The sequence below is a fragment of the Girardinichthys multiradiatus genome, chromosome 7, assembly GCF_021462225.1.
Source record: "Girardinichthys multiradiatus isolate DD_20200921_A chromosome 7, DD_fGirMul_XY1, whole genome shotgun sequence".
Taxonomy (NCBI): Eukaryota; Metazoa; Chordata; class Actinopteri; order Cyprinodontiformes; family Goodeidae; genus Girardinichthys; species Girardinichthys multiradiatus.
In genome coordinates, this window is record NC_061800.1 from 9,596,539 (window position 1) to 9,620,277 (window position 23,739).

The window sequence follows — 23,739 nt, forward strand, 5'->3', positions numbered from 1 at the left end:
AATCCAGTTTTGGAGGGCATTAAGAAGGCACTGATCCAAGAGACTGTTGGCAGCGCTGATTGATGATGATTATTTACTTTTAAGAATTGAAAGGACTGGACATATTTGCAAACTGTGGAGTATGAATTGGTAAAATGGTGAAAAGAACCAAGGCGAACGTTTTCCATGGTTACATACGTTCATCATTACAGTGATTATTTATTGTTTTAAGTAGAATACCTTTTCAATCAAAGCATGCTAAAAAATAATTCAGGTAAAGAGGATTGCTGAACTCATTAGGCATCCTAAAAGCTATTAATCGAATGTTTATTTACCCTAACATCTTTTACTGATGTCCAGTCTATCAGCTGAGTAGCCCCTCACAGATAATTTATTTTTTTTTGCCTCTTTGTCACACTTAATGTTTCAGGTCATTAAACAAATTTTAATATCAGACAAAGATAACCTGAGTAATAACCAAAACTGTTTTTAAACCGTGATTTCATCCATTAAGGAAAGAAAAGCAATGCGAGTCAACTTGGCCCTGTGTGACAATATATCTGTCCCCCCATTGTTAAATCAGGAATTGACCACATTTTTTTGTTTAATTGGACTAGTCACACCCTGACCCGATAACTGCCAGACATGTCATGCTTTGATCACTAAGCCGTTATCCACAAATAGAGGAAGCAGTAGACCCATCTCACATGTCCCAGACAAATTCCTGATGATCCCCAAAAGTTTTTGCAAAAGTCTCAGTGTGCATCCTGTTACATCTGGTGTAAAATTAACACCATTCTAGAAAAGAGCATCTTAACAACAGTCAAACATGGTGGTGGTAGTGTGGTATGTGGCTGCTTTGCTGCTTCAGGACCTGGACATCTTGCAGTAATTGATGGAACCATGAATTCTGCTCTCTAGTAGAAAGTCCTGAAGGAGTGCCCACTGTTTTAGCCCAAGGATACTTTGGTGAATGCAGCGGAACAATGATGTACGGCACACCAGCAAGTCCACTTCTGAATGGCTCTAAAAACAAAATGAAGGTTTTAGAGTGGCTTGTGGCATGAACTGAAAAGGGCTCAAAAACCCGCCAATGTGGCTGAATTGAAACAATTCTGCAAAGGAAAGTAAATGTAAAAGACTCATTGCCACTCATCACCAACCCTTGATGGCAGTTGCTGCCAAGTGATGCTCAACCAGTTATTAGATTTAGTGGTCTGGTTGGTTTCTCTAACATTTTCTCTAATTAAAGGAAATCGTCATTTGTAAATTTAATTTTAAATTGATTATGGTTATCTCTTGTTGATGTGAAACCTTTAATTGAGAAAACAGCAAAAACAGATATTTTTCATGGTACTGCATAAAACGACAGACCTGACAGTGGACAGTTTTACACATTCTACACAAGCTTATTTTTACAAGCGGTGTGTCTAAATCCTGTGCTGCCTTTGTCTCTTTTTCTGCATGTGCTCCTGCACTCTTTTTTTCTCCCTTCTTCTCTTTCCTTTCCATCCTTCCTTGTCTCTGACTCCCAGGACAAACTGTGTCTTCCTCACCACATCCTGGAGGAAAAAGGCCTGGTGAAGGTGTGTGTCACGGTGCAGGCTCTGGTGGACGAGGCCTCCTCCAAACCCCCTCTTCTGGTGTGAGCGACGGAGCCCCGAACTGAACGCCGCATGCTTACGCTGCCTCACGTGACCCTACAGCTCACCTCTGCATCATCTGCAGCGACGCAGGACTTTGATGTCCTATCAGGGTGCAGAAAGGGAACTAATTCCATTAGAAGCGGATTTATCTACTAACTCAGAAAGAGGAACCTGGAATCAAGCAGTGAAGCAGGTAGAAGACGAACAGTTTGATTTGCAGCAGGTTATTTTCTTTACTCCAATTTGGGATCTTTTTTACTGTGATCATCTAAAGGGCAGAAATACAGCACAGCATTTTTTATGTTTTGAACTAGATCAAGAAAATCTTTACATAGGCTGGTTCCATCTTTTGTAAAATATTATGATGAAGTGATAAAAAATAGAAGGAATTCATTTTGCAATTCAAAAATTTAAGAATATTGTTATGAATGATGCAAAAAGCCAAAAAAAATATTATTTCTTTTATGCCAAATCCAGAAATTGGGAATGTTTCATTCATACAGCATCCTAGTTCTCAGGCTAAATGTTTTTAGATGAAATACATTTTTTTATTTTTATTTTTTCTCAGGCATACCGTATAAAGCAAATGGTTGCCTATGTGTTCCAGGGCAGTTTTGCTTACAAAAAGGATATTTTAAGCCGGTATCCTAATTGCACGATTGACTTTATTAAATCAAGATCAAAGATTTTTCGTTTAAAATCGAAGCTTTGTTTTAGAATCTTACAATTTCTGTCCCCCAAATCTTTCTATCTTCTGCCTGCTTGTGGCTCTAAACACCACACTTTGTTCATAAAAACTCTAAAACCTTTTTGCATATTAGTCTAAATATTTTACTCGCCTCAGTCGATCTCGCTGTCTATGCACACATTGTTTAAATCCTTTTTTAACCATGTACAGATGAAATTTGTTGTTTTTCTAATGAGCTTGTAGCTGAAACATTTCACTGTTTTGCTCTCAATTCTCTGAAGAGAATCAAACCAAAATACTAAAGTCTTATGATAGAGGGAGACATCTTTTATCTAGTTCTATTTAAACCTGAGGATATTTATAATATAAAGAGAACCTGAAAAACAGTCTTGCGTTGTTGTATAGAGTCAGACATAAATAGGCCAAAGCTATTTTTCTGTAATATATTTTGGGTATAAGTGTGTATATTTTCTAAAGTTTGCGACTGTGTTGGAGCTTTCTGCGTGTCCCTAAAGCGGGTGTATATCTGTCTTAAACTGTCTCTGTGGGGACATTAATCTCAATTTCTGTTCATGTGATCGGCCTCCTTTTCTCACCTGTCACTAACCAGTGTTTCTCCTGTCCAAAGGGATCAGATGGGCTTGCTGATGTGCGTGTGTCAGATGCAGTTTGTTAACGTGCCAAAACATGTGGTGTGAATAGGTAATAACGACACAAGTAAGACAGAACTGAAACTGTGCATGGAGGCCTAAAAGGCCAGCTAGGACAGAAGTTTAACAACACTTGTACAGAGCCTTAGAGAAGGATTCACAACCCTCGATCTTTTTTCATGTTACAGCCTCAAACCACAGTGTGTTGTATTGGTCTTTTAGGATATGTCTCCACCAGCTTTACATAAATACAGCCCGGACTTTTCGTCCATTCTTGTTTGCCAAATAGCTCAAGCCCAGTCAGATTGAGCTTTCAAGGTGAGGTGCGGTGTCAGTGTTCCTTCACATACCACATGGTCGCTGCATCTCCTACGTGGCTTGTGGCAAACTGCAAACAGGACTTCTTCTCCGTCAGTTCAGGTGGACAACCAGTTCTGCCATGAAAAATTACTAATAATACGGATGAGGTGTGTTATGCAACGATAGGTTTGGTTTGACTGTAAATACCTATTAATAAATGCCAACGGCAATTTAAAAAGTTAGTAATTTAGATTAAAATTACCAGGTCAGGGAACCACCTAATTATCAGGAATTAATAGCCACACAGCTGTCAGTCTCTGTCAGTTATTATTTTATGAATACCTGCCTGGTGAGGTGCGGTATTATAGAATAATAGATGAAGTAGTGAATTCTCTCACTGGCGTACTCAAACGGCATGCCCTACACAAATATACAGAATAAACACAAACAACTTTTCTCTAAAATACAAGCATGTATTAACAAAATAATTCAGTCTCAAGTTAAAATACTTCAATTGGCAAACTGTTTAACTAGGCCAATGACATTCAACTACACTAATAAGTAAAAATGAAAGGAATGAGGAAAACATATAAATTACAAAACAAAGAAACAATAGAATAAAACTGAAACCAATAACCAAACAATATAGTGATGTCACAGTTCAATGCGAGTCTGTTTAAGAACCAAGGTTTGTTTTGAGGAATTTGGCCAAATTAACTTAAAAACTAATTAAGGACAACAATTTGTATGCATAAAAAAAAAAACAAAAAAAAACGTTCATATTGCAAAACAAAGGGATAAATAAAATATTCTCGTACTCGTCATCTTCCGCTTTATGCGGGACCGGGTTGTGGGGGCAGCAGACTCAGCAGAGACACCCAGACGTCCCTCTCCCCAGACACCTCCTCCAGCTCTTCTGGGGGGAGCCCAAGTCATTCTCAGGCCAGTTGAGAGACATAGTACCTCCAGCGTGTCCTGGGCCGTCCCCTGGGCCTCCTCCCGGGTGGGACGTGCCTGGAACACCTCCCGAGGAAGGCATCCAGGAGGCATCCAATATAGATGCCCGAGCCACCTCAACTGGCTCCTCTCGATGTGGAGGAGCAACGGCTCTACTCCGAGCCCCTCCCGGATGGCTGAGCTCCTCACCCTATTTCTCTGGGAGTCCCCTGCAAACCTACGGAGGAAGCTCATTTAAGCCCCTTGTTGAACCGCCACCTTAACGTGATGGAGGGGTTTGAGTGCCCGAATGATCCTAGTGGCTATGTGGTCTGGGGCTTAAATGCCCTTGGTAGGGTCTCCCATGGCAAACAGGCTCTAGGTGACGGGTCAGACAAAGAGCTGTTCAAGACACCCTTATGAAGACTACAGTGCCGTGCGAAAGTACTCGGCCCCCTTGAACTGGTCAACCTCTTGCCACATTTCAGGTTTCAAACATAAAGATATAAAATTAAAATTTTTTGTGAAGAATCAACAATTGTGAAGTGGAATGAAATTTATTTTTAACAAATAAAAAACTGAAAGGTGGGGCGTGGAATATTATTCGGCCCCTTTACTTTCCAGAAGTTCAGTGAGGATCTCTGAATGATCCAATGTTGTCCCAAATGACTGATGATGATAAATAGAATCCACCTGTGTGTAATCAAGTGCCGTATAAATGCACCTGCTCTGTGATAGTCTCAGGGTTTTGTACAAAGCACAGAGAGCATCATGAAGACCAAGGAACACACCAGGTAGGTCCGAGATACTATTGTGGAGACGTTTAAAGACGGATTTGGATCCAAAAAGATTTCCCAAGCTTTAAACATCCCAAGGAGCACTGTGCAAGCAATCATATTGAAATGGAAGGAGTATCAGACCACTGCAAATCTACCAAGACCCGGCCGTCCCTCTAAACTATCATCTCGAACAAGGACAAGACTGATCAGAGATGCAGCCAAGAGGCCCATGATCACTTTGGATGAACTGCAGAGATCTACAGCTGAGGTGGGAGAGTCTGTCCATAGGACAACAATCAGTCGTACACTGCACAAATCTGGCCTTTATGGAAGAGTGGCAAGAAGAAAACCATTTCTCAAAGATATCCATAAAAAGTCTCGTTTAAAGTTTGCCACAAGCCACCTGGGAGACACACCAAACATGTGGAAGAAGGTGCTCTGGTCAGATGAAACCAAAATTGAACTGTTTGGCCACAATGCAAAACTATGTTTGGCGTAAAAGAAACACAGCTCATCACCCTGAACACATCATCCCCACTGTCAAACATGGTGGTGGCAGCATCATGGTTTGGGCCTGCTTTTCGTCAGCAGGGACAGGGAAGATGGTCAAAATTGATGGGAAGATGGATGGGGCCAAATAAGGACCATTCTGGAAGAAAACCTGTTGGAGTCTGCAAGAGACCTGAGACTGGAACAGAGATTTATCTTCCAACAAGACAATGATCCAAAACATAAGCCAAATCTACAATGGAATGGTTCACAAATAAACGTATCCAGGTGTTGGAATGGCCAAGTCAAAGTCCAGACCTGAATCCAATCGAGAATCTGTGGAAAGAGCTGAAGACTGCTGTTCACGAACGCTCTCCATCTAACCTCACTGAGCTCCAATCTGTTTTGCAAGGAAGAATGGGCAAGAATTTCAGTCTCTCGATGTGCAAAACTGATAGAGACATACCCCAAGCGACTTGCAGCTGTAATTGCAGCAAAGGGTGGCGCTACAAAGTATTAACGCAACGGGGTCGAATAATATTGCACGCCCTACTTTTCAGTTTTTTATTTGTTAAAAAGGTTTGACACATCCTATAAATTTCATTCCACTTCATGATTGTGTCCCACTTGTTGCTGATTCTTCACAAAAAATTTGAATTTTATATCTTTATGTTTGAGGCCTGAAATGTGGCAAGAGGTTGAAAAGTTCAAGGGGGCCAAGTACTTTCGCAAGGCACTTTATACGATTAAGGCACATGACGTCGCCCGGTATGGCAGAGCCAGGGTCCCACCCTGGAGCCAGGCCTGGGGTTGGGACCCGTCAGAGAGCGCCTGGTGGCTGGTTTGCTCCTCGCGGGACCCAGCCAGGCTAAGCCCGAAGGAGAGACGCAAGGCCATCCCCCAGTGGGCCCACCACTTCCAGGGGGAATCATGAGGGACCAGTTCAAAGACGATTGGGTGGCGGACGAAGGTGGAGACCTCGGCTGCCCAATCCCCGGATGCTTAGGCTGGCCCTAAATAAAATATTATTTTAATAAAATAATATTTTTAAAATAACGGATAATAGGGGATAACGGAGGCACAATTTAGCATGTTTATCAGGACTATGTGTAAATGTTTAATGCAGGTTAGTGGGAACAAGGTTGGAAAACACAGATAAAATGGAGCAAGCTCACATTACCAAACCATCTGTTTGGTAAAATACAGTTTGTCTTAACTTTAAAAACACAACCCAAAACAAATTTGTAGCATTAAGGCTAAGAGGCCTATTAGCACTCAAGCAGTTAAGCACCACAAAGTATTTACAAACACACAATGAAAATAAACAATATTTAAATAGTTTTATTCTAAACAGATTTCTCTACCCAGACACAACCCCTTACATGAACCATTCTAATCGGACCGTACAGTGGTTCTGAAGATGCAGTCTTTTGCTCGGCCAGTGAAATCCAGGCATTCACATGCGTTTCCTCCCCTAGGCAACCTATAGAGCCTGCAGGTGAAGAGAATGATGCTGCTCTGCATAGAGTTTGTAGCTCTATGACCTCATAGGGATTCTAGCTGTTAAAATCCTCCTCCCTGGGAGCTGTGCGGGATGGGTTTAAACTGCATTCTGGGATTCAGAGTTTTTACCAAAATCTTTTTTGAGTCCAGTCGGTTTCATTCCATGGCTGGGCCCCAACAGGTGGTAGTGGTTGCTTGTACTGAATTTTAGTGTTTCTCTGTTACATGCAATCCTAAAAAGTGTAACGTGGCAAATTGTGCAAAGGTTTCAAGAATGTGAATACTTCTTCAAGGCACTGTCTCTGTGTCTGACCCCTAAGGGCCAGCATATGTCATTTATTCACTGCTGCCGCTCTGGGCTCCTCAAACCCTCCGTCACTCTCAGTGTCCATGGGACACTCAATGAGTTATGGATATCTGAAAATTTGATGCAGGTTGAGGAAACAGCTGTCATGCAGGCCTATGTTTTTTTTAGACATTTTAAGTCTAGTTTTGAGTTTGAAAAGCTCAGAGAACAAAAAGTCTGATTCCTTTCTCACAGCTCGGCAGAGCAAAGTTGGAGTTAATGTAGCAAAATGTTCCCCTGGTCTGCTGACAGTATAAAGAGGCTCTGTGTTTCTGTTTGGGTGTGTGTGTGTGTGTGTGTGTGTGTGTGTGTGTGTGTGTGTGTGTGTGTGTGTGTATGTGTATGTGCTTCCGGCTGGAGTTGTTGCTATGTGAGATTACAGACTGTGACTCAGGTTGGGCTTGGTTTACTGCACTGTTGATGCCTCATTACACAGCGTGCTTCATCAACAGTATTTTTTAGTGCATGGTGTGGGTGTGTGTGTGTGTGTGGCCTTCGGCTTTGGCATCATGTTGCATTGCAGACCTGGCACAAATGGATGCTTTAAAGGAGCAGAACAAATTTATTGGTCCCCACTGAACTCTGTAGTAGTATCAACGCATCGGTAGGTGAGCATTACTGTAGGTCTGCTCTTCCCGTTTTATATTTCAGATTCCAAATGTTTCACTTCAGTCTCCTGTCTTTAGCACGGCCACTGTCTGCACTCCAACACTTCATGCAGATTTTAACTCAGAGAGGAGAACCCATACATTCATTGGAACAGCCTTCTTCTGCTTGCAGCTCAGCTGTAATATTTCTCCAGCTTATTTCAAGTTTTTGTCTTGAGGTCCAACACTGATAGCTAGAGATGCACTAAACAGAACTGTCTCAGGTTTTTGCACATCTTTGACTTGCCAATATCTTTTGTAGACAATTTCAATTTCTTTTTAAGAGCTGTAATATGAAAAGATAAAAGAAAGGCACTGACATTTTTATTTCAGTGCCTGCCATGGGCATTTAATTATTAATTCACTTTTGACATTTCCAAAATGCTTTCAACATTTTCAATTTCAACATGTTTTGCATCAGACTGAGGCTGAAAGCTCAAAAGGAAAAAATGGAGAAACTTTGCTGTAATACATTAAGCCTTCCTGTGACCTGCTAAAAGTCTTGCACTCTCTGGCTCTCATTCTGTCTGAATGAACCGTAGACAAGTTAACATGTTGTAGAAAATAGTTCCCTTTTAAATAGCTTCTTAGATGTTTTGTGGTTCATCAGCCTATATTGAGTCTTTTTCACTTAGTAACAGAATCCACATCGAAGAGTGTGATCAACGCTCACTGTCTGGCCTTAGTGGCTTTCAGACTGTAAGCAGGATGCGCTGAGCTCTGAAGTTAACGGAGATCCATCTGTCCAGCTGCAGAGTTTTGTCAAGTAGAGGGCAAACGAGGCAAAGTGTCATGAAAACACACAACTGAAGAGATGTTAAAGAGGCGGAAGTTCTGGAATATGAGGCGCAGGAGTTTTGCAGAGAGCACAAAATGTGTAGAGAGGAGAACCACCCAGTGGTGATTCATTTAGACTGTATACAGTCTTGAAAATACATTCAGTGTAAAGCTGACTTTTGTATTAAAGCGGAAAAATGTTCTACCTCGGTTCAGATTATTGTTCACCTTGTTTTCACAGCCACAGCCCCATGGCTTTTGGTCCTGGTTAGTTTGTTCCTCCCAATAACAGAAGCAAGGCCCAGTTACACAAAAATGTTCTTAGTCATGTTCTTAGTTTTTCTTGCAGCTGATGAAGTTGTTTCTAGAACCTTTTTATAAAGCTCCTGCTCGATGAGAAGAGGAGAATCATTTAAAGCTGTGGACTTCTTAGTGGTGCTATTTATTCTAGGAACAGAGCAGAACCTAGGGAAATGAAAGGCTTCCCTCTACAGGCAGACCGTGGGTACTACAGGAGGATTTAAAGGATTTTTAAGCTGAAACCAGATTGTCTGTTGCTATAGAAGCCAAACGTCAGTTAAAAACTAGAGTATTGCCCCTTTAAAGCGTGCACCAAAAATGGTCTGCATTTTGTTTAAAGCGTTTGTTGAGTGCCAGAAAGAAACTTCTATCATTCTTGAACAGCAGCGTTTGCTTTTTCTTGGTACCCGAAGCTTCAGCTACGTCCAGATTCAACAGTAAAATATGTTTTAATTTAGAAACTAGACACAAAGACTTTTACTGGATGGATTTAACAGTTGCCGAAACAAACACACTTTATTGTGATAAATGTGTTTTTTTTTATGTAGAATACCTGTACATATTATTTATCACCATGTGCAGAGTTTAGACTTTATGTGCTGTATATTACACCTGAAAAAGGCTGTTTTCCACCATGATATTATGAAAATGATCATTTTTACATATTTCAACACTACGGGCAGCTCAGCTGAACAGAAGTCAGTATATTCTGAGATGGATTGCAGCTTTACTGTGTTGTTCCTGATAATTACATTCCTGGTGTCGAACTGATACACTTAAACCCGACAGATCATATTGATGTCATCACATTGCTGCAGGAGCCTGAAACAGGAAATCTAGGTGATAACGAGGGATCTGAATAATTTAAGGCTGCAGCTTTTTTTTTTTTGGGTCTTCCACAGTTCTGTACACATCATGTCCCAGTGCTTCAGGGGGGAGAAAAGGAGTAATAAAAGCAAAGCGACTGCTTCCCCAGGGTTTCTGCACTAAGTTGTGTGTCTATAAGTCTTCATTTTAGGCAACTGAGAAAATCTGGATTCCCCTTTAAAGTGACCCGATAATGCAGAGTTTAGGTTAGAATTTTGATGCCATTGAAAAAAATGTGTGCCTGCTGAACATTAAGCAGTTTTGTTTTTGTTTTCGTCTCTTTTGTATTAACACTTCCCAGAAACGGACTGTATACTCACAGTTTTTGTACTTTTCTGACAGGGAGCAAATGTATTTTTCTGTGACTTCTCTTCAAGTTTGTTGAACTTTCGATGTTTTTGTAACTTTGTGAACTTTGGTCATATGTACAGCGTGCATAAAATGTCCCAGTAATGTCGCCTTAACTGCTGTGAATACTGTATATACTGTACTGTATTTGTCATCACTTTATCAGTAAAGACCTCACATGTCGAAACAAATATGTCTTTTAAAACTGGCTACACCTGATGGATTCCACAACTCATTTATTACATTAAGGTTGTTTTTGAACATTTCTCAAACTGAGTCTTTAAAAGTTTACTTTTATCAATTTCCAGGTCTGGATGGATAAGGGAAAAACATTATGGAAAAATGTTTGAGTTTCCTGATGTTACTTATTCCGTTTTCTAAACAATAAAAACCTACGTTTTTAGGTGCTTTTTAGAATTTGATTTATATTTCATTTGTCTCAGATTTGCCATATCACAACTTAACATTTTCTCTGTCAGTATTTTGGTTTTTGAGGTTCTGATAGAGAATCCAATCATAAATGTAAAATCATTCAAAGTTAAAAAAATCTTTTTTGTACCTCTAGCTCACTTTATATCAGGGTTTTAAACTGAATTTAATTGCATTTAAACAGTCTTTACATATAACAGAGTTTGTTATAAAGAACAAGTCATCACTTAAGAAATCTAAGCATCAGATGTTTTAAAGTAGAACTAATCTAAGTCTGTTTAGGGAGCAGAAAAGTAGTGGAACAGCCCTTTACCATCCTGCTGAATTAGAATCCAACTTCATTGTTAGATTTGATTTTTTTGAAACGTGCAGAAAATAAAACCCATCTACTGTGTGAGCAGTTTCCAGAGTTCATACATGTATAAATCTAGACTTTTCAAGGGTTCTTAGTCTTTTATGTTTATTTTAAAATATGCGATTCTAAAGTTTACCAAGACTTTATGGCAGATTTGTCTGCAGCAGGAAGAGGTTAAATGTGAATCCTGGACAAAACAGAGTAGGAGGGAGGGTGGATAGAAGAAAAAGGACAACAGGAAGGAAAAACTAAATGACTCAGAAGAGGGAGGAAAAAAGGATGAAGAAAGCAAGGAAATAAGGAAGGACACAAGTAAAGAAAAGAGGATGGAAGAAGGGACAAAAGGAAGAGAAGAGGGACTCTGCAAAGGACAGATACAACAATTACACTACAGGACAGGGAATACATTTTCAGAACTTTCCTGAGATCTTCTGTTGGATTTAAGTCTGGGTTCTTGCTGAACCACACAAGGACATTCACAGAGTTGTCCTGAAGCCACTCCATTAATATCATGGTTGTATGCTTGGAGTCATTGTCCTTCTGGAAGGTTCTCTCCAGAGCATTGTTAGAGCTCTGATAGAGTGACCATCGAGTTCCTCTCTCTGACCAAGGACAGTCTCTCTCAGTTGCTCGGTTTAGAAGGCCGGCCAGCTCTAAGAGTCCTGGTGGTTCAAACATCTTCCATTTAGGAATGGAGGAGGCCACTGGGCTCATTTGGACCAAATCAGCAGAATGTTTTCTGTGCTCTTCCCCAGATTTGTCCCTTGAGACAATCCTATACAGGTCCTTCTCAAAAAATTAGCATATTGTGATAAAGTTCATTATTTTCCATAATGTCATGATGAAAATTTAACATTCATATATTTTAGATTCATTGCACACTAACGGAAATATTTCAGATCTTTTATTGTCTTAATACGGATGATTTTGGCATACAGCTCATGAAAACCCAAAATTCCTATCTCACAAAATTAGCATATCATTAAAAGGGTCTCTAAACGAGCTATGAACCTAATCATCTGAATCAACGAGTTAACTCTAAAGACCTGTAAAAGATTCCTGAGGTCTTTAAAACTCCCAGCCTGGTTCATCACTCCTAACCCCAATCATGGGTAAGACTGAGAACCTGACTGCTGTCCAGAAGGCCACTATTGACACCATCAAGCAAGAGGGTAAGACACAGAAAGAAATTTCTGAACGAATAGGTTGTTCCCAGAGTGCTGTATCAAGGCACCTCAGTGGGAAGTCTGTGGGAAGGAAAAAGTGTGGCAGAAAACGCTGTACAATGAGAAGAGGTGACCGGACCCTGAGGAAGATTGTGGAGAAGGGCCGATTCCAGATTTGGGGGACCTGCGGAAGCAGTGGACTGAGTCTGGAGTCGAAACATCCAGAGCCACCGTGCACAGGCGTGTGCAGGAAATGGGCTACAGGTGCCGCATTCCCCAGTCCTGGACTACAGAGAAGCAGCACTGGACTGTTGCTCAGTGGTCCAAAGTACTATTTTCGGATGAAAGCAAATTCTGCATGTCATTCGGAAATCAAGGTGCCAGAGTCTGGAGGAAGACTGGGGAGAAGGAAATGCCAAAATGCCAGAAGTCCAGTGTCAAGTACCCACAGTCAGTGATGGTCTGGGGTGCCGTGTCAGCTGCTGGTGTCGGTCCACTGTGTTTTATCAAGGGCAGGGTCAATGCAGCTAGCTATCAGGAGATTTTGGAGCACTTCATGCTTCCATCTGCTGAAAAGCTTTATGGAGATGAAGATTTCATTTTTCAGCACGACCTGGCACCTGCTCACAGTGCCAAAACCACTGGTAAATGGTTTACTGACCATGGTATCACTGTGCTCAATTGGCCTGCCAACTCTCCTGACCTGAACCCCATAGAGAATCTGTGGGATATTGTGAAGAGAACGTTGAGAGACTCAAGACCCAACACTCTGGATGAGCTAAAGGCCGCTATCGAAGCATCCTGGGCCTCCATAAGACCTCAGCAGTGCCACAGGCTGATTGCCTCCATGCCACGCCGCATTGAAGCAGTCATTTCTGCAAAAGGATTCCCGACCAAGTATTGAGTGCATAACTGTACATGATTATTTGAAGGTTGACGTTTTTTTGTATTAAAAACACTTTTCTTTTATTGGTCGGATGAAATATGCTAATATTGTGAGATAGGAATTTTGGGTTTTCATGAGCTGTATGCCAAAATCATCCGTATTAAGACAATGAATGACCTGAAATATTTCAGTTAGTGTGCAATGAATCTAAAATACATGAATGTTAAATTTTCATCATTACATTATAGAAAATAATGAACTTTATCACAATATGCTAATTTTTTGAGAAGGACCTGTATCTGAGGTCTACAGATAACTCCTTTGACTTCATGTTTTCTGAGTTTCAGCTTTATGTAGACAGGAGTGTGCTTTTACAAATCCTGACCAATCAACTGCATTTACCACAATGGACTCAAATTAAGCTGCAGAAACATCTCAAGGATCATCAGTGGAAACAGGATGAACCTGAGCTCAATTTGGAGCTGTCAATACTTATGTACATGTGATTTTATTTTTAATATATCTGCAAGAATAAAAAGCATGTTTTTTACAGTTATGGGCTGGTGTAGCTTTTAGGGGAGAAAAAATAATTTAATCCGTCTTTGCTACAGATATTGGCTGATCGTAAAATCTCAGAAGAAATATGTGAACCCTCTCCTTAAGGTTATTTATATTTTTGGCAGTGCACCAAGACAAACATCTAAAAACATAGTCCAGGGTTCCTGAGCAGTCTTGATTTTATTATGGAACTTTCCAGTCTGGATAAGTATGGGAATTCAAAGATTTGGTTGGGTCAAGTTAGATTTTCAGATAATTGAATGAGGTATTGGTTCTGGAAACTAAGATCTTAGTCTTTTTACATTACTTTATATTTATATGATGAACTTAATGTCCAACTTATTGATCATTTCGGTTTGTGAGTTACTAACAGGTAAAGACACTCATTTTAAAATAAAAAAGGGACATTTCACAGGTTTTTATGAACTGGACCCAAGGTTCATGAACTGGTTTCGATTTACTTGGCTAATGAAGCATTAATAATTTGTTATTTGGACTTCTGTGAGTTGAATGTAAAACTGAAAGTGCAATTTGTGTTTAATCTAGAAAAATCCCATCCACATTCTTTACAGTATTGTAGCAGATGCAAAAACCTGTGAAATAACCCTTTAACACAACCAACTCTGAAGCACAGCACTGTTTCATAGATTGTGAGGAAACAATTGATAAAACTCAATTAGGTTCACAGTAAATGTTTCATTAGTCCAACATTACAGAGAAGGATCTAGAACAGAAATCTGGACATTATTACAGGCGTTCTACAAATATTCCATTTTTAAATTTGATCCAAATCCAGATTTAATTAGGGCCCAATTGCAGACTTGTTTTGGAATTGGGCTTAAACCAGGAACTGAAACCTAAGAAGGCATAAAAAGTGCTCTTTTCTTTTTGAATGAATGTATCTGGTAGAAACTCAAACACCAAAGCGATCGATGTGTGGGACAAAAACCTGAGTTTATAATGAGGCAAATCAAATTTCAAGGTCTTCACGGGTAAAGTCACTTTTGGATTTTTATGTTATTTAATGGAAGGAGATTTAAAGTATGAAAATAAACGTTTTTTTCCCATTCCCAGTTATCATGTTTCTATACTTAAACAGACTTGGAACACAATAAAATCATATTCTTCCAGACTGTTTTAGAACCCTAATATCAGAAAAATAGGAGTGGTCCAAAATCTGACAAATGACATTAAAATGTTTTAAAGTAGAACCATTTGATCTTAAATGACAGCAGTATAATTTGATCAAAAACAATGCTGTTAAAACTAGTTGCTATAGTACAACATACCTACCCTCTGATTTCTCCACCATCAACCCTCAGCCATAGGTAGTTTTTTTTTTACCAACTCAAATCTTCAAAGCTCTTCTCCAACAGCAGTGTTGGTGGAGACAGAAAAGGCTTAAAAAGAGCTAAAGAGTAAAAATATTTTTTATTCCAAAACATTTGTTCACTGGTAAAATTCTGCTCTACCATAGCAAAAGCTTCAACACATTATGCTCAGGTCACAGAAAAGTGATGAGAAACCCTGGTTGTTCCAGGGGTCGTTCTCTCTCTGAGGATGCAGGTAAGTGCTGTTAACACAGGAGGCAACAACATCCTCATTTCCCCTCAGTTTATTACACAGTTCAGTTTCCAGGACATGATTGTTGTTGTTCTGCAGGGAGCTCAGCTGGCAGCAGAGCAGCAGGTCACAGCGAACTGATGTTTGTGTTCAGGTGCGGCAGCTGCTCAGGCGTTCAGGTACTTGGCGTGGTGTTTGATGTGGTCGTTCATAAATGAATAGATGAAGAAGTAGCTGTGGTCGTAACCCTGCAGGGGGAAACCACAGCTTGTTTTCAATAATGGCTAATGGCTTTAATAAACGGGTATTTAAAAACAATATCCAATACTTTAGATGTTTATATGATGCAGCAGATCATTTTATGCAAATATGCTGTTATTCAGGAAAAGTATTCACACCCTTTGAGTTTTTCCACAGTGTCATGTTACAACCACAAACCTCTGTATTTTTACTGGGACCAAAGCAAAGTAGTGTGTAATTGTGTCATTGAAGGAAAACGATATTTTTTTATTTTAAGTTTGATGTAAATTGCTATTCAACAACTTTTTCTTCTAACATACTTCAATAAAATTGAGTAGAATCTCTTTATAGGACAGCTATTAGTCGTGCACCTCACTAATCTGGGTCATGGAAGAGAAGTGGTGGGGGGTTCTGAAAGTATGCTGCCCCAGCTTGTAAAAATCACCCCTTAAATGATAGATTCTGTTGAGAATTCTAAATATAAATGGACAACATTCAAACAGGAGATGGGCAAACCCAATGTGAGCTCTCGGTGCCACCTGGGCCTGGAAGACAAGTTCAGTAATCCATCCCCGCTTTTAACAAGTCACTTCACTACCTGCTTATTGCTCTAACTGAGCGTTTATAACAACTGCTACTAAAGCTGTAAAGTCTCCAGAAGTAACTCCCGTTCTATTGACAAGAGCCACAAAAATGGCGGTAACACTTTAAGGGGATGACATAAGGGTGTGATGAACCTGTCATAAACATCATATGACTCATGGACATTAGTGACACTCTTAATGGCCATGACTGTTGTCATTTAAGTGACACTGAGTTTCCTAAACAGTATCAGCTTTTACATTAATAAAAATTGCTGACCCGTCTCCACTCCAGCCCACAAGACTGCAGGACATGTTTTAGTTCTAGCATCAATGCTCAGGCACTCACAATGTTTACTTTTTTGCTGGCAAAGCGCTGTGTTTTCACCCAGCCTGCATCCTTGTCATAAAATCGGACCAGTCCATTTAAAATTGTATCTGGTCTATTGTCTGTGGCTTCATCCATGTTGAAAAGATGCCACTCTTCAGCTTTTCAGATAGATTTGTTTCAACTCTGGTGAGATACTGTGTGTGATTACATAGCTAGCATGCTGTCTTGAAACAGATAGGTGTGTGAGGGTGATTTTATCCTCCGCTAACTTCTTGCATAAACTGAGGAGTGGATTAGTGATGAAGGAGCACACGCAAAACTTTAAACCAGCCACTAGGTCGGTCAGTGAGGGTGGGATGTCTGCTGTGGCTGTTGTACCCAGCAAGCATGAGATGTGTTGAATGGCTCAGACAGCAGCTTTATGACTAGGGTCTTATCCGGGCCTAGAGAGAACTTTCTTTCCGCTAGTTCCATACTGCAGCCTCCTTGTGCACAACATAGTGCAAAAACATGCACCAGGAGCTTTTGGTACCAGTTCCCGAAGGGGTTTCCATCGCCACCCATCTCCTCTATCCAAGCCCAGCTCCATTAATTCCTATATCTTTATAAACATCTTTAGTGTCTTCCCCTGGCTTTATAAACTTGCAGTCCGTGCTTGGTGCACGTTCGCAGAACGAGAAACAATAACATTCAGACCCAAGGTCCGTCCCCACCCCGTTTCTGATTGGTGAGTAGGCATAGCTAAGGTGGTTAGGAGTGAAAGCTTTTAATCCCCGCCCCTGGTGAGGTTTCTGGTAGTTAAACAACAGAATAAGCAACTACGAGGGCCCACCGGCTGTAGTCTGAAGACGACAGGGATTTTCTTCTCTGAGCAGACGGCGATCAGATTGTCGGGCAGCAGCTGGCTGGCTGACAGGAACTGATCATCACGTCCCTGATCGATGAGGATGTCGAGCTGAGGGCCGGAGTAAGAACCAGCCAACACGGTGGCGTCATATGCCTGAAAAAGACCACAAAGAAAAGGGAGACTTCACCAAAACCTTTTTTCTTGGAATGCTTGCGCTCATGAGAGAATCTGGGAACATGCTTTTGTTATTATTTTGTTGAACAGTGCTGCAGGGGTCCTACCTCCCATGTAGACCTGTCAGCTCCCAGGTATCCTGAGAAGGCTTTCTGACCCCAGGGGCACTGCATGGGGTTACAGATGGGAGCGAATGCAGACACAGCCTGCAGGAGATATGTCAGAAAGAATGAGCAGCTTTCAGAATACAGAATCTAACTTCCTGTCTGCTTCAAACAGAAACAATCAGCTTAATGCCAAACAGACTCGGACTGATCCCTCATGGGAGACGAGGAGCACCTTGTATCTGCCTGGATTCTTCAGGGCACAGATGAGCGCCCCGTGGCCGCCCATAGAGTGTCCGCTGATGGACATCCGGTCCGGATCAGTGGGGAAGTTAGCGTTGATTAGTTTAGGGAGCTGAAAAAAATAACACAGATAAGAATAGTTGTTGATTTAAATGACAGGAACAGGTGAGCGTTTGGTGGTAGGACGGTGAAATGAATCCACCACACCTCTTCAGTGACATACGAGTACATGCGATAGTTGGTTTTCCAGGGATCCTGGGTGGCGTCCACGTAGAAACCAGCTCCAGTCCCAAAGTCCCAGCTTTCATCTTCACCTTCGATGTTGCAGCCACCTGAGGCAGGAACGTAGGAATGTTTTCACTTTGTTCCACAGACTCACACTGGAACGTTTTATCTTATAATGTTCCTGAGCTTGTAGTGTGTGCCGTCCTACGTGGGCTGGTGTCTGGGGCCACGATGATGATGCCATGTTCTGTTGCAGCCAGCTGACTGCCTGCTTTGGTGATGAAGTTCTGCTCTGTGCACGTCAGGCCTGCAGAGGGCAGCACAATGAAAACTGATCAGAGCAAGACCGAACACCTCAGAGGGGTTTCTGTCACCTTCCACAATCTGCAAATATCGTCTGTCTGCATTCCCTAATCCATTTATCTGATCAACAAGGAATAAGTAGGACGTCTATCCACACATCCAACGATTGGTAAATGACTAAGAAGACACTGATAAACAGAAATCTGCATAGGTAGTAAAAGTTCCTCCCCACTGAATTTTTTCACATTTTGCCAACCTTCAATCTATTTTAATGGGATTTAATGCAATAGAAAAACACATAAAGGCAAAACATTTCGTTGATGACGGAAATTGACACATGATTTTTAAATTCTTTTACAAATAAAAATCTGAAACAGGTCATGTCTCTACCCGCTTTGCACTTCTAGAGAATAAAATCTTTGCCATTATTTGTAGTCCAGGCTCAGTCAGAGTGGATGGACAGCGTCTGCATACATCAAATTTGAATTACAGCCACAGATTCTCACCACAGCCACAGCTACAACAGAAAGGAACCCATATCTGTGTTTAGTGACATCGAAGGTGAGCCTCACCCCCAGCCTCATGTCCTCTGCAGCCTCCAACAGGTTTTCTTCTAGGATTTTCCTGTATTTAGTTCCACCCATACTCCCATCAGTTCTGACCAGCTTCCTTGTCAAAGCTAAAAAAAAAAAAGCCTCTCCACAGCATGATGCTGCCCCCACCTTGTCTCACCATGTGTGTTGAGTTTTGCATGGAGGCCATAAAGGTTCATTTAGGTCTTATCTGAGCAGAGCATCCTGTTCCACATGTTGTTTAGCTCATGGTAAACTTCAGGAGGGTGTCTGATAGCTTTGTTCCACTGCCACTCTTCCATAAAGGCCACATTTGACAAGGACACGACTGATAGCTGCTTTTTAGCCGAATCATCGAGCTGACGTTTAAACCTTGGGATATTGTTTTTTAACCTAACTCAGCTGTAACTAACCCTCCTTGACCTGTCTGCTGAGTTCCTTGGTCTTCATGATGCTGGTTGTTCTCTAAAAACCTCTGAGGCCTTCAGAGAACAGCTGGATTTAAACTGAGATTAAATTATACATGTGTGGACTACATGTTTATTAATTAGGTGACGTCTGAAGGCACCAGACGTTTTTAGGGGGTATCAGAGTAAAGGGAACGACACAAATGCATGCTGCAACGTTCTGATCGCTGTCGGTAAAACGTTCCCAGTATCACAGTAGAATACAATAAAGTTTCTGACCGTAATGTGACAAAATGTGGCAAATTTAAGGGGCTGGAAAACTTCTCCAAAGCAGTGTGCATACTTTTTATAGGATTTTCAAACAGCTAAACTAAGCTAACCCTGTTGGTTGAGGCCTACAGACCAGGTGACCCGTTTTCAAAGCCTCACACCTGTTCAAAGCCTGAGACTCACCCGAAAGCCAGTAGAAGACGGGACATTTGTCTGTTTCAGCCTTGGGAGGCAGATAGATGGCAAACTTCATCTTACACTTCAGCTCAGAGCTGTGGACAGCAAGCAAACAAGAGTTTAACAGTCTTCTGTGAACCTCAGCTTTCTAACGCACATCGAAAAGTCTTGTGGTTAAAGATGAGGTCACATGTGTGTCACTGAATATGTGAGTCACCTGTCATGTTCATACACCTTCTGGAAGCCACCAGCACACTTGTTGGACGACACCTGTGTGAGAGCCATGGCTGACCTGCAGACACTTGGGGAGCACAGGGGGGGTCACATGCTGTCTTTTTTAGAACACATACAAATTCTTAGCACTAAACCTCATGTCTATTGCAAAGATCCAAATGAAAGGCCCATCGTAGAAAACAAGCTGATAGAAAAACTGAAACATTTTCTGAACTAAACTTTTAACAAGGTTGATGAGACATTTGCCAACAGACCCGATTAGGACCTGGTTGTGGTACCCTGGTAGGAACCCTGATCTGATTCATGGGATCAAATCTAGAGGAGTCCCTGACTAAACTCCGATTCTGATACGCGTTGTTTGCCTTTTTCTCTAACTTCTGTCAGTGCAACCACGCTGAAATATGTCCCGAATCTAATTACCAATGAGTCATATCACAACAGAGAATAAACATGCTAATATTAGCTCAGCACAACAACGAGCCCTGCATCGACACGTGTCTGCAGGAGCAGGAGGTCAGCTGACTGAAGACTGCAGCCCTTCAGACGCATCTTTAGAAACAAACGATGAAGCTACGTGTGTTTTAGGTGACTTCTTGTTAGAACATTGTAGCAGATTTCCAAACCCAGAAACCTCGTTAGCTGGGCTGTTGGTACTCCAAAACTCCTGTTAGGACAAAACATCACGACTGTAAAGAAAATGGACTGGACAGCATCCAGACCTTCATTGGTGAGTAAGTGTAATACCAATAATATGTAGTAGGGCTGCACGTAATATCATAAATTTATCATCAGCAATATGGATATTGAAAGAACTGCTTGAACTGCACTAAATACTACTTTATCATTTAAGTACTATGCACCTATGCTCTATGCCAGTAATATATTTGCTAATGCTTGTTAAATGCAGATAAAATGTTTTAGAAGATGTTTGATAAAAAGTCGTTAAGAAACTCCAACTAAGTTGCCGTCTATCTGGATAGACAGCTTACTTTCTAAAGGTCCATGTTTACAGTGAACCCCAAGCAGAAAGACATTATTACTGTTCTGTTAGGTTGTTGCCTGAATCAAGCAAAGAACATAAACCATGGTTTAGACTTTCAATAGTCTTAATGCAAATGTCTATGATTAGTTTTTGTCATCCAGATTGTTAAAACATTTCATGCAACTCTTTAAACATAATAATGTTTTAAAAGTTATTGCATGTTCTATTTCCTACCGTAGTGCCCATGAACGTGACTCCCCACTACAAGCATAGGTGCTGGACACTGTTATCCAAACAGGTAACTCAACTTCAGGGTAACATTACTAGAGTAGTATTTTTCCATGTTTCTGTATTACAGCTGAATACCTGGTCCCACCTGTTTGCAACACATGAGACTGAGAATTGTGAGAAGACTGTGACCTTTGTTCTCCCCCAGTTAACCCTGTGATTACCATCCCATCAGGGCTGACCAGATGTGGTATGCGTTCGAGTTACTGTACCGTCAAAAATACAGAAATACTGAATAATTACCAGATAGTGAAACTTCGAGTTTCCTTGGAAGAAGGGGCTTAAAGTCACTACTTGCACATTTGCTTTTGACAATTCCACAACAAATAAATAAATAAATAAATCCAAATAAATCCGAGAAGCCAATGTACAATTCTAAAGATAAAATGATTATTCAGATCTGTGAAGTCCAGATTTAACCGTCCGGAACTGACATATGAGCAGAGTCTAAAACCAGCTCTACCTTTATATCCCCCCCTTCTCAACTCAAGCTCCTTCTTCATTCGGTTAGCTTGTTTTAAAATTACTTTGCATCTAAATAATGCTAAACCAAGCCTGAACCAAAACTGTACCTAAACCGAACCACTCAGAAATCCGTCGCGTCCCAGTCGGTCTCCAGTCTACCATTAACCTGTGATTAACAGCACAGCACATTAAACCAGTTAATGTAAGGGGCATTTTATTCTAGCCGAACTGCACAAATGGCGGTCAAAATGTGAACATGTGTTTTATGGGCCAAACATCTAAAACAGGACGGTATAAACACAAAATGTCAAAACTGTCCGAATTTAAACAAGAGTTCTGTGCGTTGCATGTTGGGGGGCGTGCAGCAGTTAGCAAGTAAAGTTAGCACTGAAGCTTTTTATGAATGCCTGCCTAAAGCTAATTCAGTTAGACAGTTGTGAAAAAAAAAACTATTTTACAAACTAAATGCATAATTTCTTAAACATACCTTAATAAATCACTGGGTTTGCAGAGTGCAGGCTTTGCTAACTTCCCCGGCAGGAGCAGCAGAGAGCGTCGATAGTTCAACGTCGTGACGTCACAGAGCCGCCCCCTCCTCAGTTTGAGACGCACTGAACGGTTTTATACACCAGATGGCACCAAAGCGGAGAAAAGCAGTATACTGTATATGATATGCATATCGAAAGAATAAATTGTGAAGTAACTTTAAGGTGGACCCTATATGAACTTGAAATAAATAAATGCACATCCTAACAAAGAACACTGGTCAAACAATAGAAAAAAACGAACAAAAATGTTACAATAAATGAAATGATTAAACCAAACGTAAAATTTAGGTCACAATAAAAGGTGCAGCAAATTACAAATGTAAGAACACATCTATATAGTTTGAACAGAAATTTGCCTAAATTAATATTTGAGTATTCTGATAATTGAATTCGTCAAAAAAAAAGTTAAACCAGTCTGTGGCAATGTTGCCTTGAAACAAGGAACACAAGGGTTGGAATCACGGACTGGGTTCTTTCTGCATGGAGTTTGCATGTTCTTGCTATGCATGGTTTCTCTCTGGGTCACTGGCTTCCTCCAACAGTCGAAAACATACCTGTTAGGGTGACTGGTTACTCAAAGTTCCCTTTAGTTGTGTGTGTGTGTGTGTGTGCGTGTGTGTGTGTGTGTGTAGGGTGTGTGTGTGTGTGTGTGTGTGTGTGTGTGTGTGTGTGTGTGTGTGTGTGTGTGTGTGTAGGGTGTGTGTGTGTGTGTGTGTGTGTGTAGGGTGTGTGTGTGTGTGTGTGTGTGTGTGTGTGTGTGTGTGTAGGGTGTGTGTGTGTGTGTGTGTGTGTGTGTGTGTAGGGTGTAAAGCATCTGTCGCTCAATGACAGACACAAATCAACCTGTCCGAAACAAAAACAAACGAAAAATCCAAACTACCTGGGCAAACAAATAGCCGTGAAAGCAAATTTAGTTTATCTTTCTTTTCTCTTTATCGTGCTGTAATAATTTAGTTGCTTTTTGTTTTAGAAGAAAGTTAGGACCACCTGCTACCATACACCGACAGAAGTTAAAGATTTAAATGTCTTTCCAACCTTGATTACTGGAGGGTGGCTTTAAAACAAACTACTGAAGACACAACATTTACCATCTTTAAATATAAAAATTTTTAGCAAATCTAGATAATCCAGAGTAAAATATGTTAATTATTTGTCTGCTGAGTTTCCCACTTAAAGTGCTCATTCCTTGAACATTTACACACTGTATCACGTTACAACCTCTAACTTGAATGTATTTTATTGGTATTTTCATCAATAATACAACATAAACAGGGCCTAAATGGCTTTACTATTTTTTCACAAATAAATATCTGAAAGGTGTGGCATGCAGTTATATTCCATGCCTATACTCTGATACCCACAATGAAATCCAGTGCACCAAATTGCCTCCAGGGGAGACCTAGTGTAGTGAGCATAGTTCAGCTCTTCTGTAAAGGCCTCAGATGCTTGTAAGAAAATGTTCAAAAACAGACATCATTATAAAGACCTATGAACGCAGCCGACAGGCCAGGGAGAAAGTTGTAAAGTTTAAAAAGG

At 40.8% G+C, this 23,739-nt stretch overlaps 2 protein-coding genes across 2 annotated transcripts in view; one reads left to right on the plus strand and one right to left on the minus strand.

Annotated features, from left to right (window-relative positions):
• Positions 1–2,876, plus strand: part of lrch1 (leucine-rich repeats and calponin homology (CH) domain containing 1) — a 73,156-nt gene extending 70,280 nt beyond the window's left edge. The window contains exon 20 of the mRNA XM_047370658.1: positions 1,515–2,876. Coding sequence (XP_047226614.1) covers positions 1,515–1,628 — 114 coding nt within the window. The 3' untranslated portion in view covers positions 1,629–2,876. The remainder of the gene's footprint in view (positions 1–1,514) is intronic.
• Positions 2,877–15,061: 12,185 nt separating this feature from the next.
• On the minus strand, positions 15,062–22,266 carry esd (esterase D/formylglutathione hydrolase). The gene is made up of 9 exons (XM_047370470.1): positions 22,143–22,266; positions 19,904–19,987; positions 19,693–19,781; positions 18,166–18,264; positions 17,940–18,064; positions 17,725–17,844; positions 17,493–17,591; positions 17,197–17,364; positions 15,062–15,460 (listed from the first exon to the last, which is right to left on the minus strand). Exons 2-9 carry the CDS (start codon positions 19,969–19,971, stop codon positions 15,380–15,382), a joined length of 849 nt encoding a protein of 282 aa, XP_047226426.1. The 5' UTR covers positions 19,972–19,987; positions 22,143–22,266; the 3' UTR covers positions 15,062–15,379.
• Between the last annotated feature and the right edge of the window lie 1,473 nt (positions 22,267–23,739).

What these genes read in the sequence shown, in the direction of transcription:
- esd (XM_047370470.1), bottom strand. Translation starts at nt 19,971, where the DNA reads ATGGCTCTCACACAGGTGTCGTCCAACAAGTGTGCTGGTGGCTTCCAG. An exon ending in GGCCCCAGACACCAGCCCAC is followed by an intron (nt 18,065 to 18,165) that starts GTAGGACGGCAC and finishes TTCCTGCCTCAG; the next exon opens with GTGGCTGCAACATCGAAGGT. An exon ending in AGAATCCAGGCAGATACAAG is followed by an intron (nt 17,592 to 17,724) that starts GTGCTCCTCGTC and finishes TATCTCCTGCAG; the next exon opens with GCTGTGTCTGCATTCGCTCC.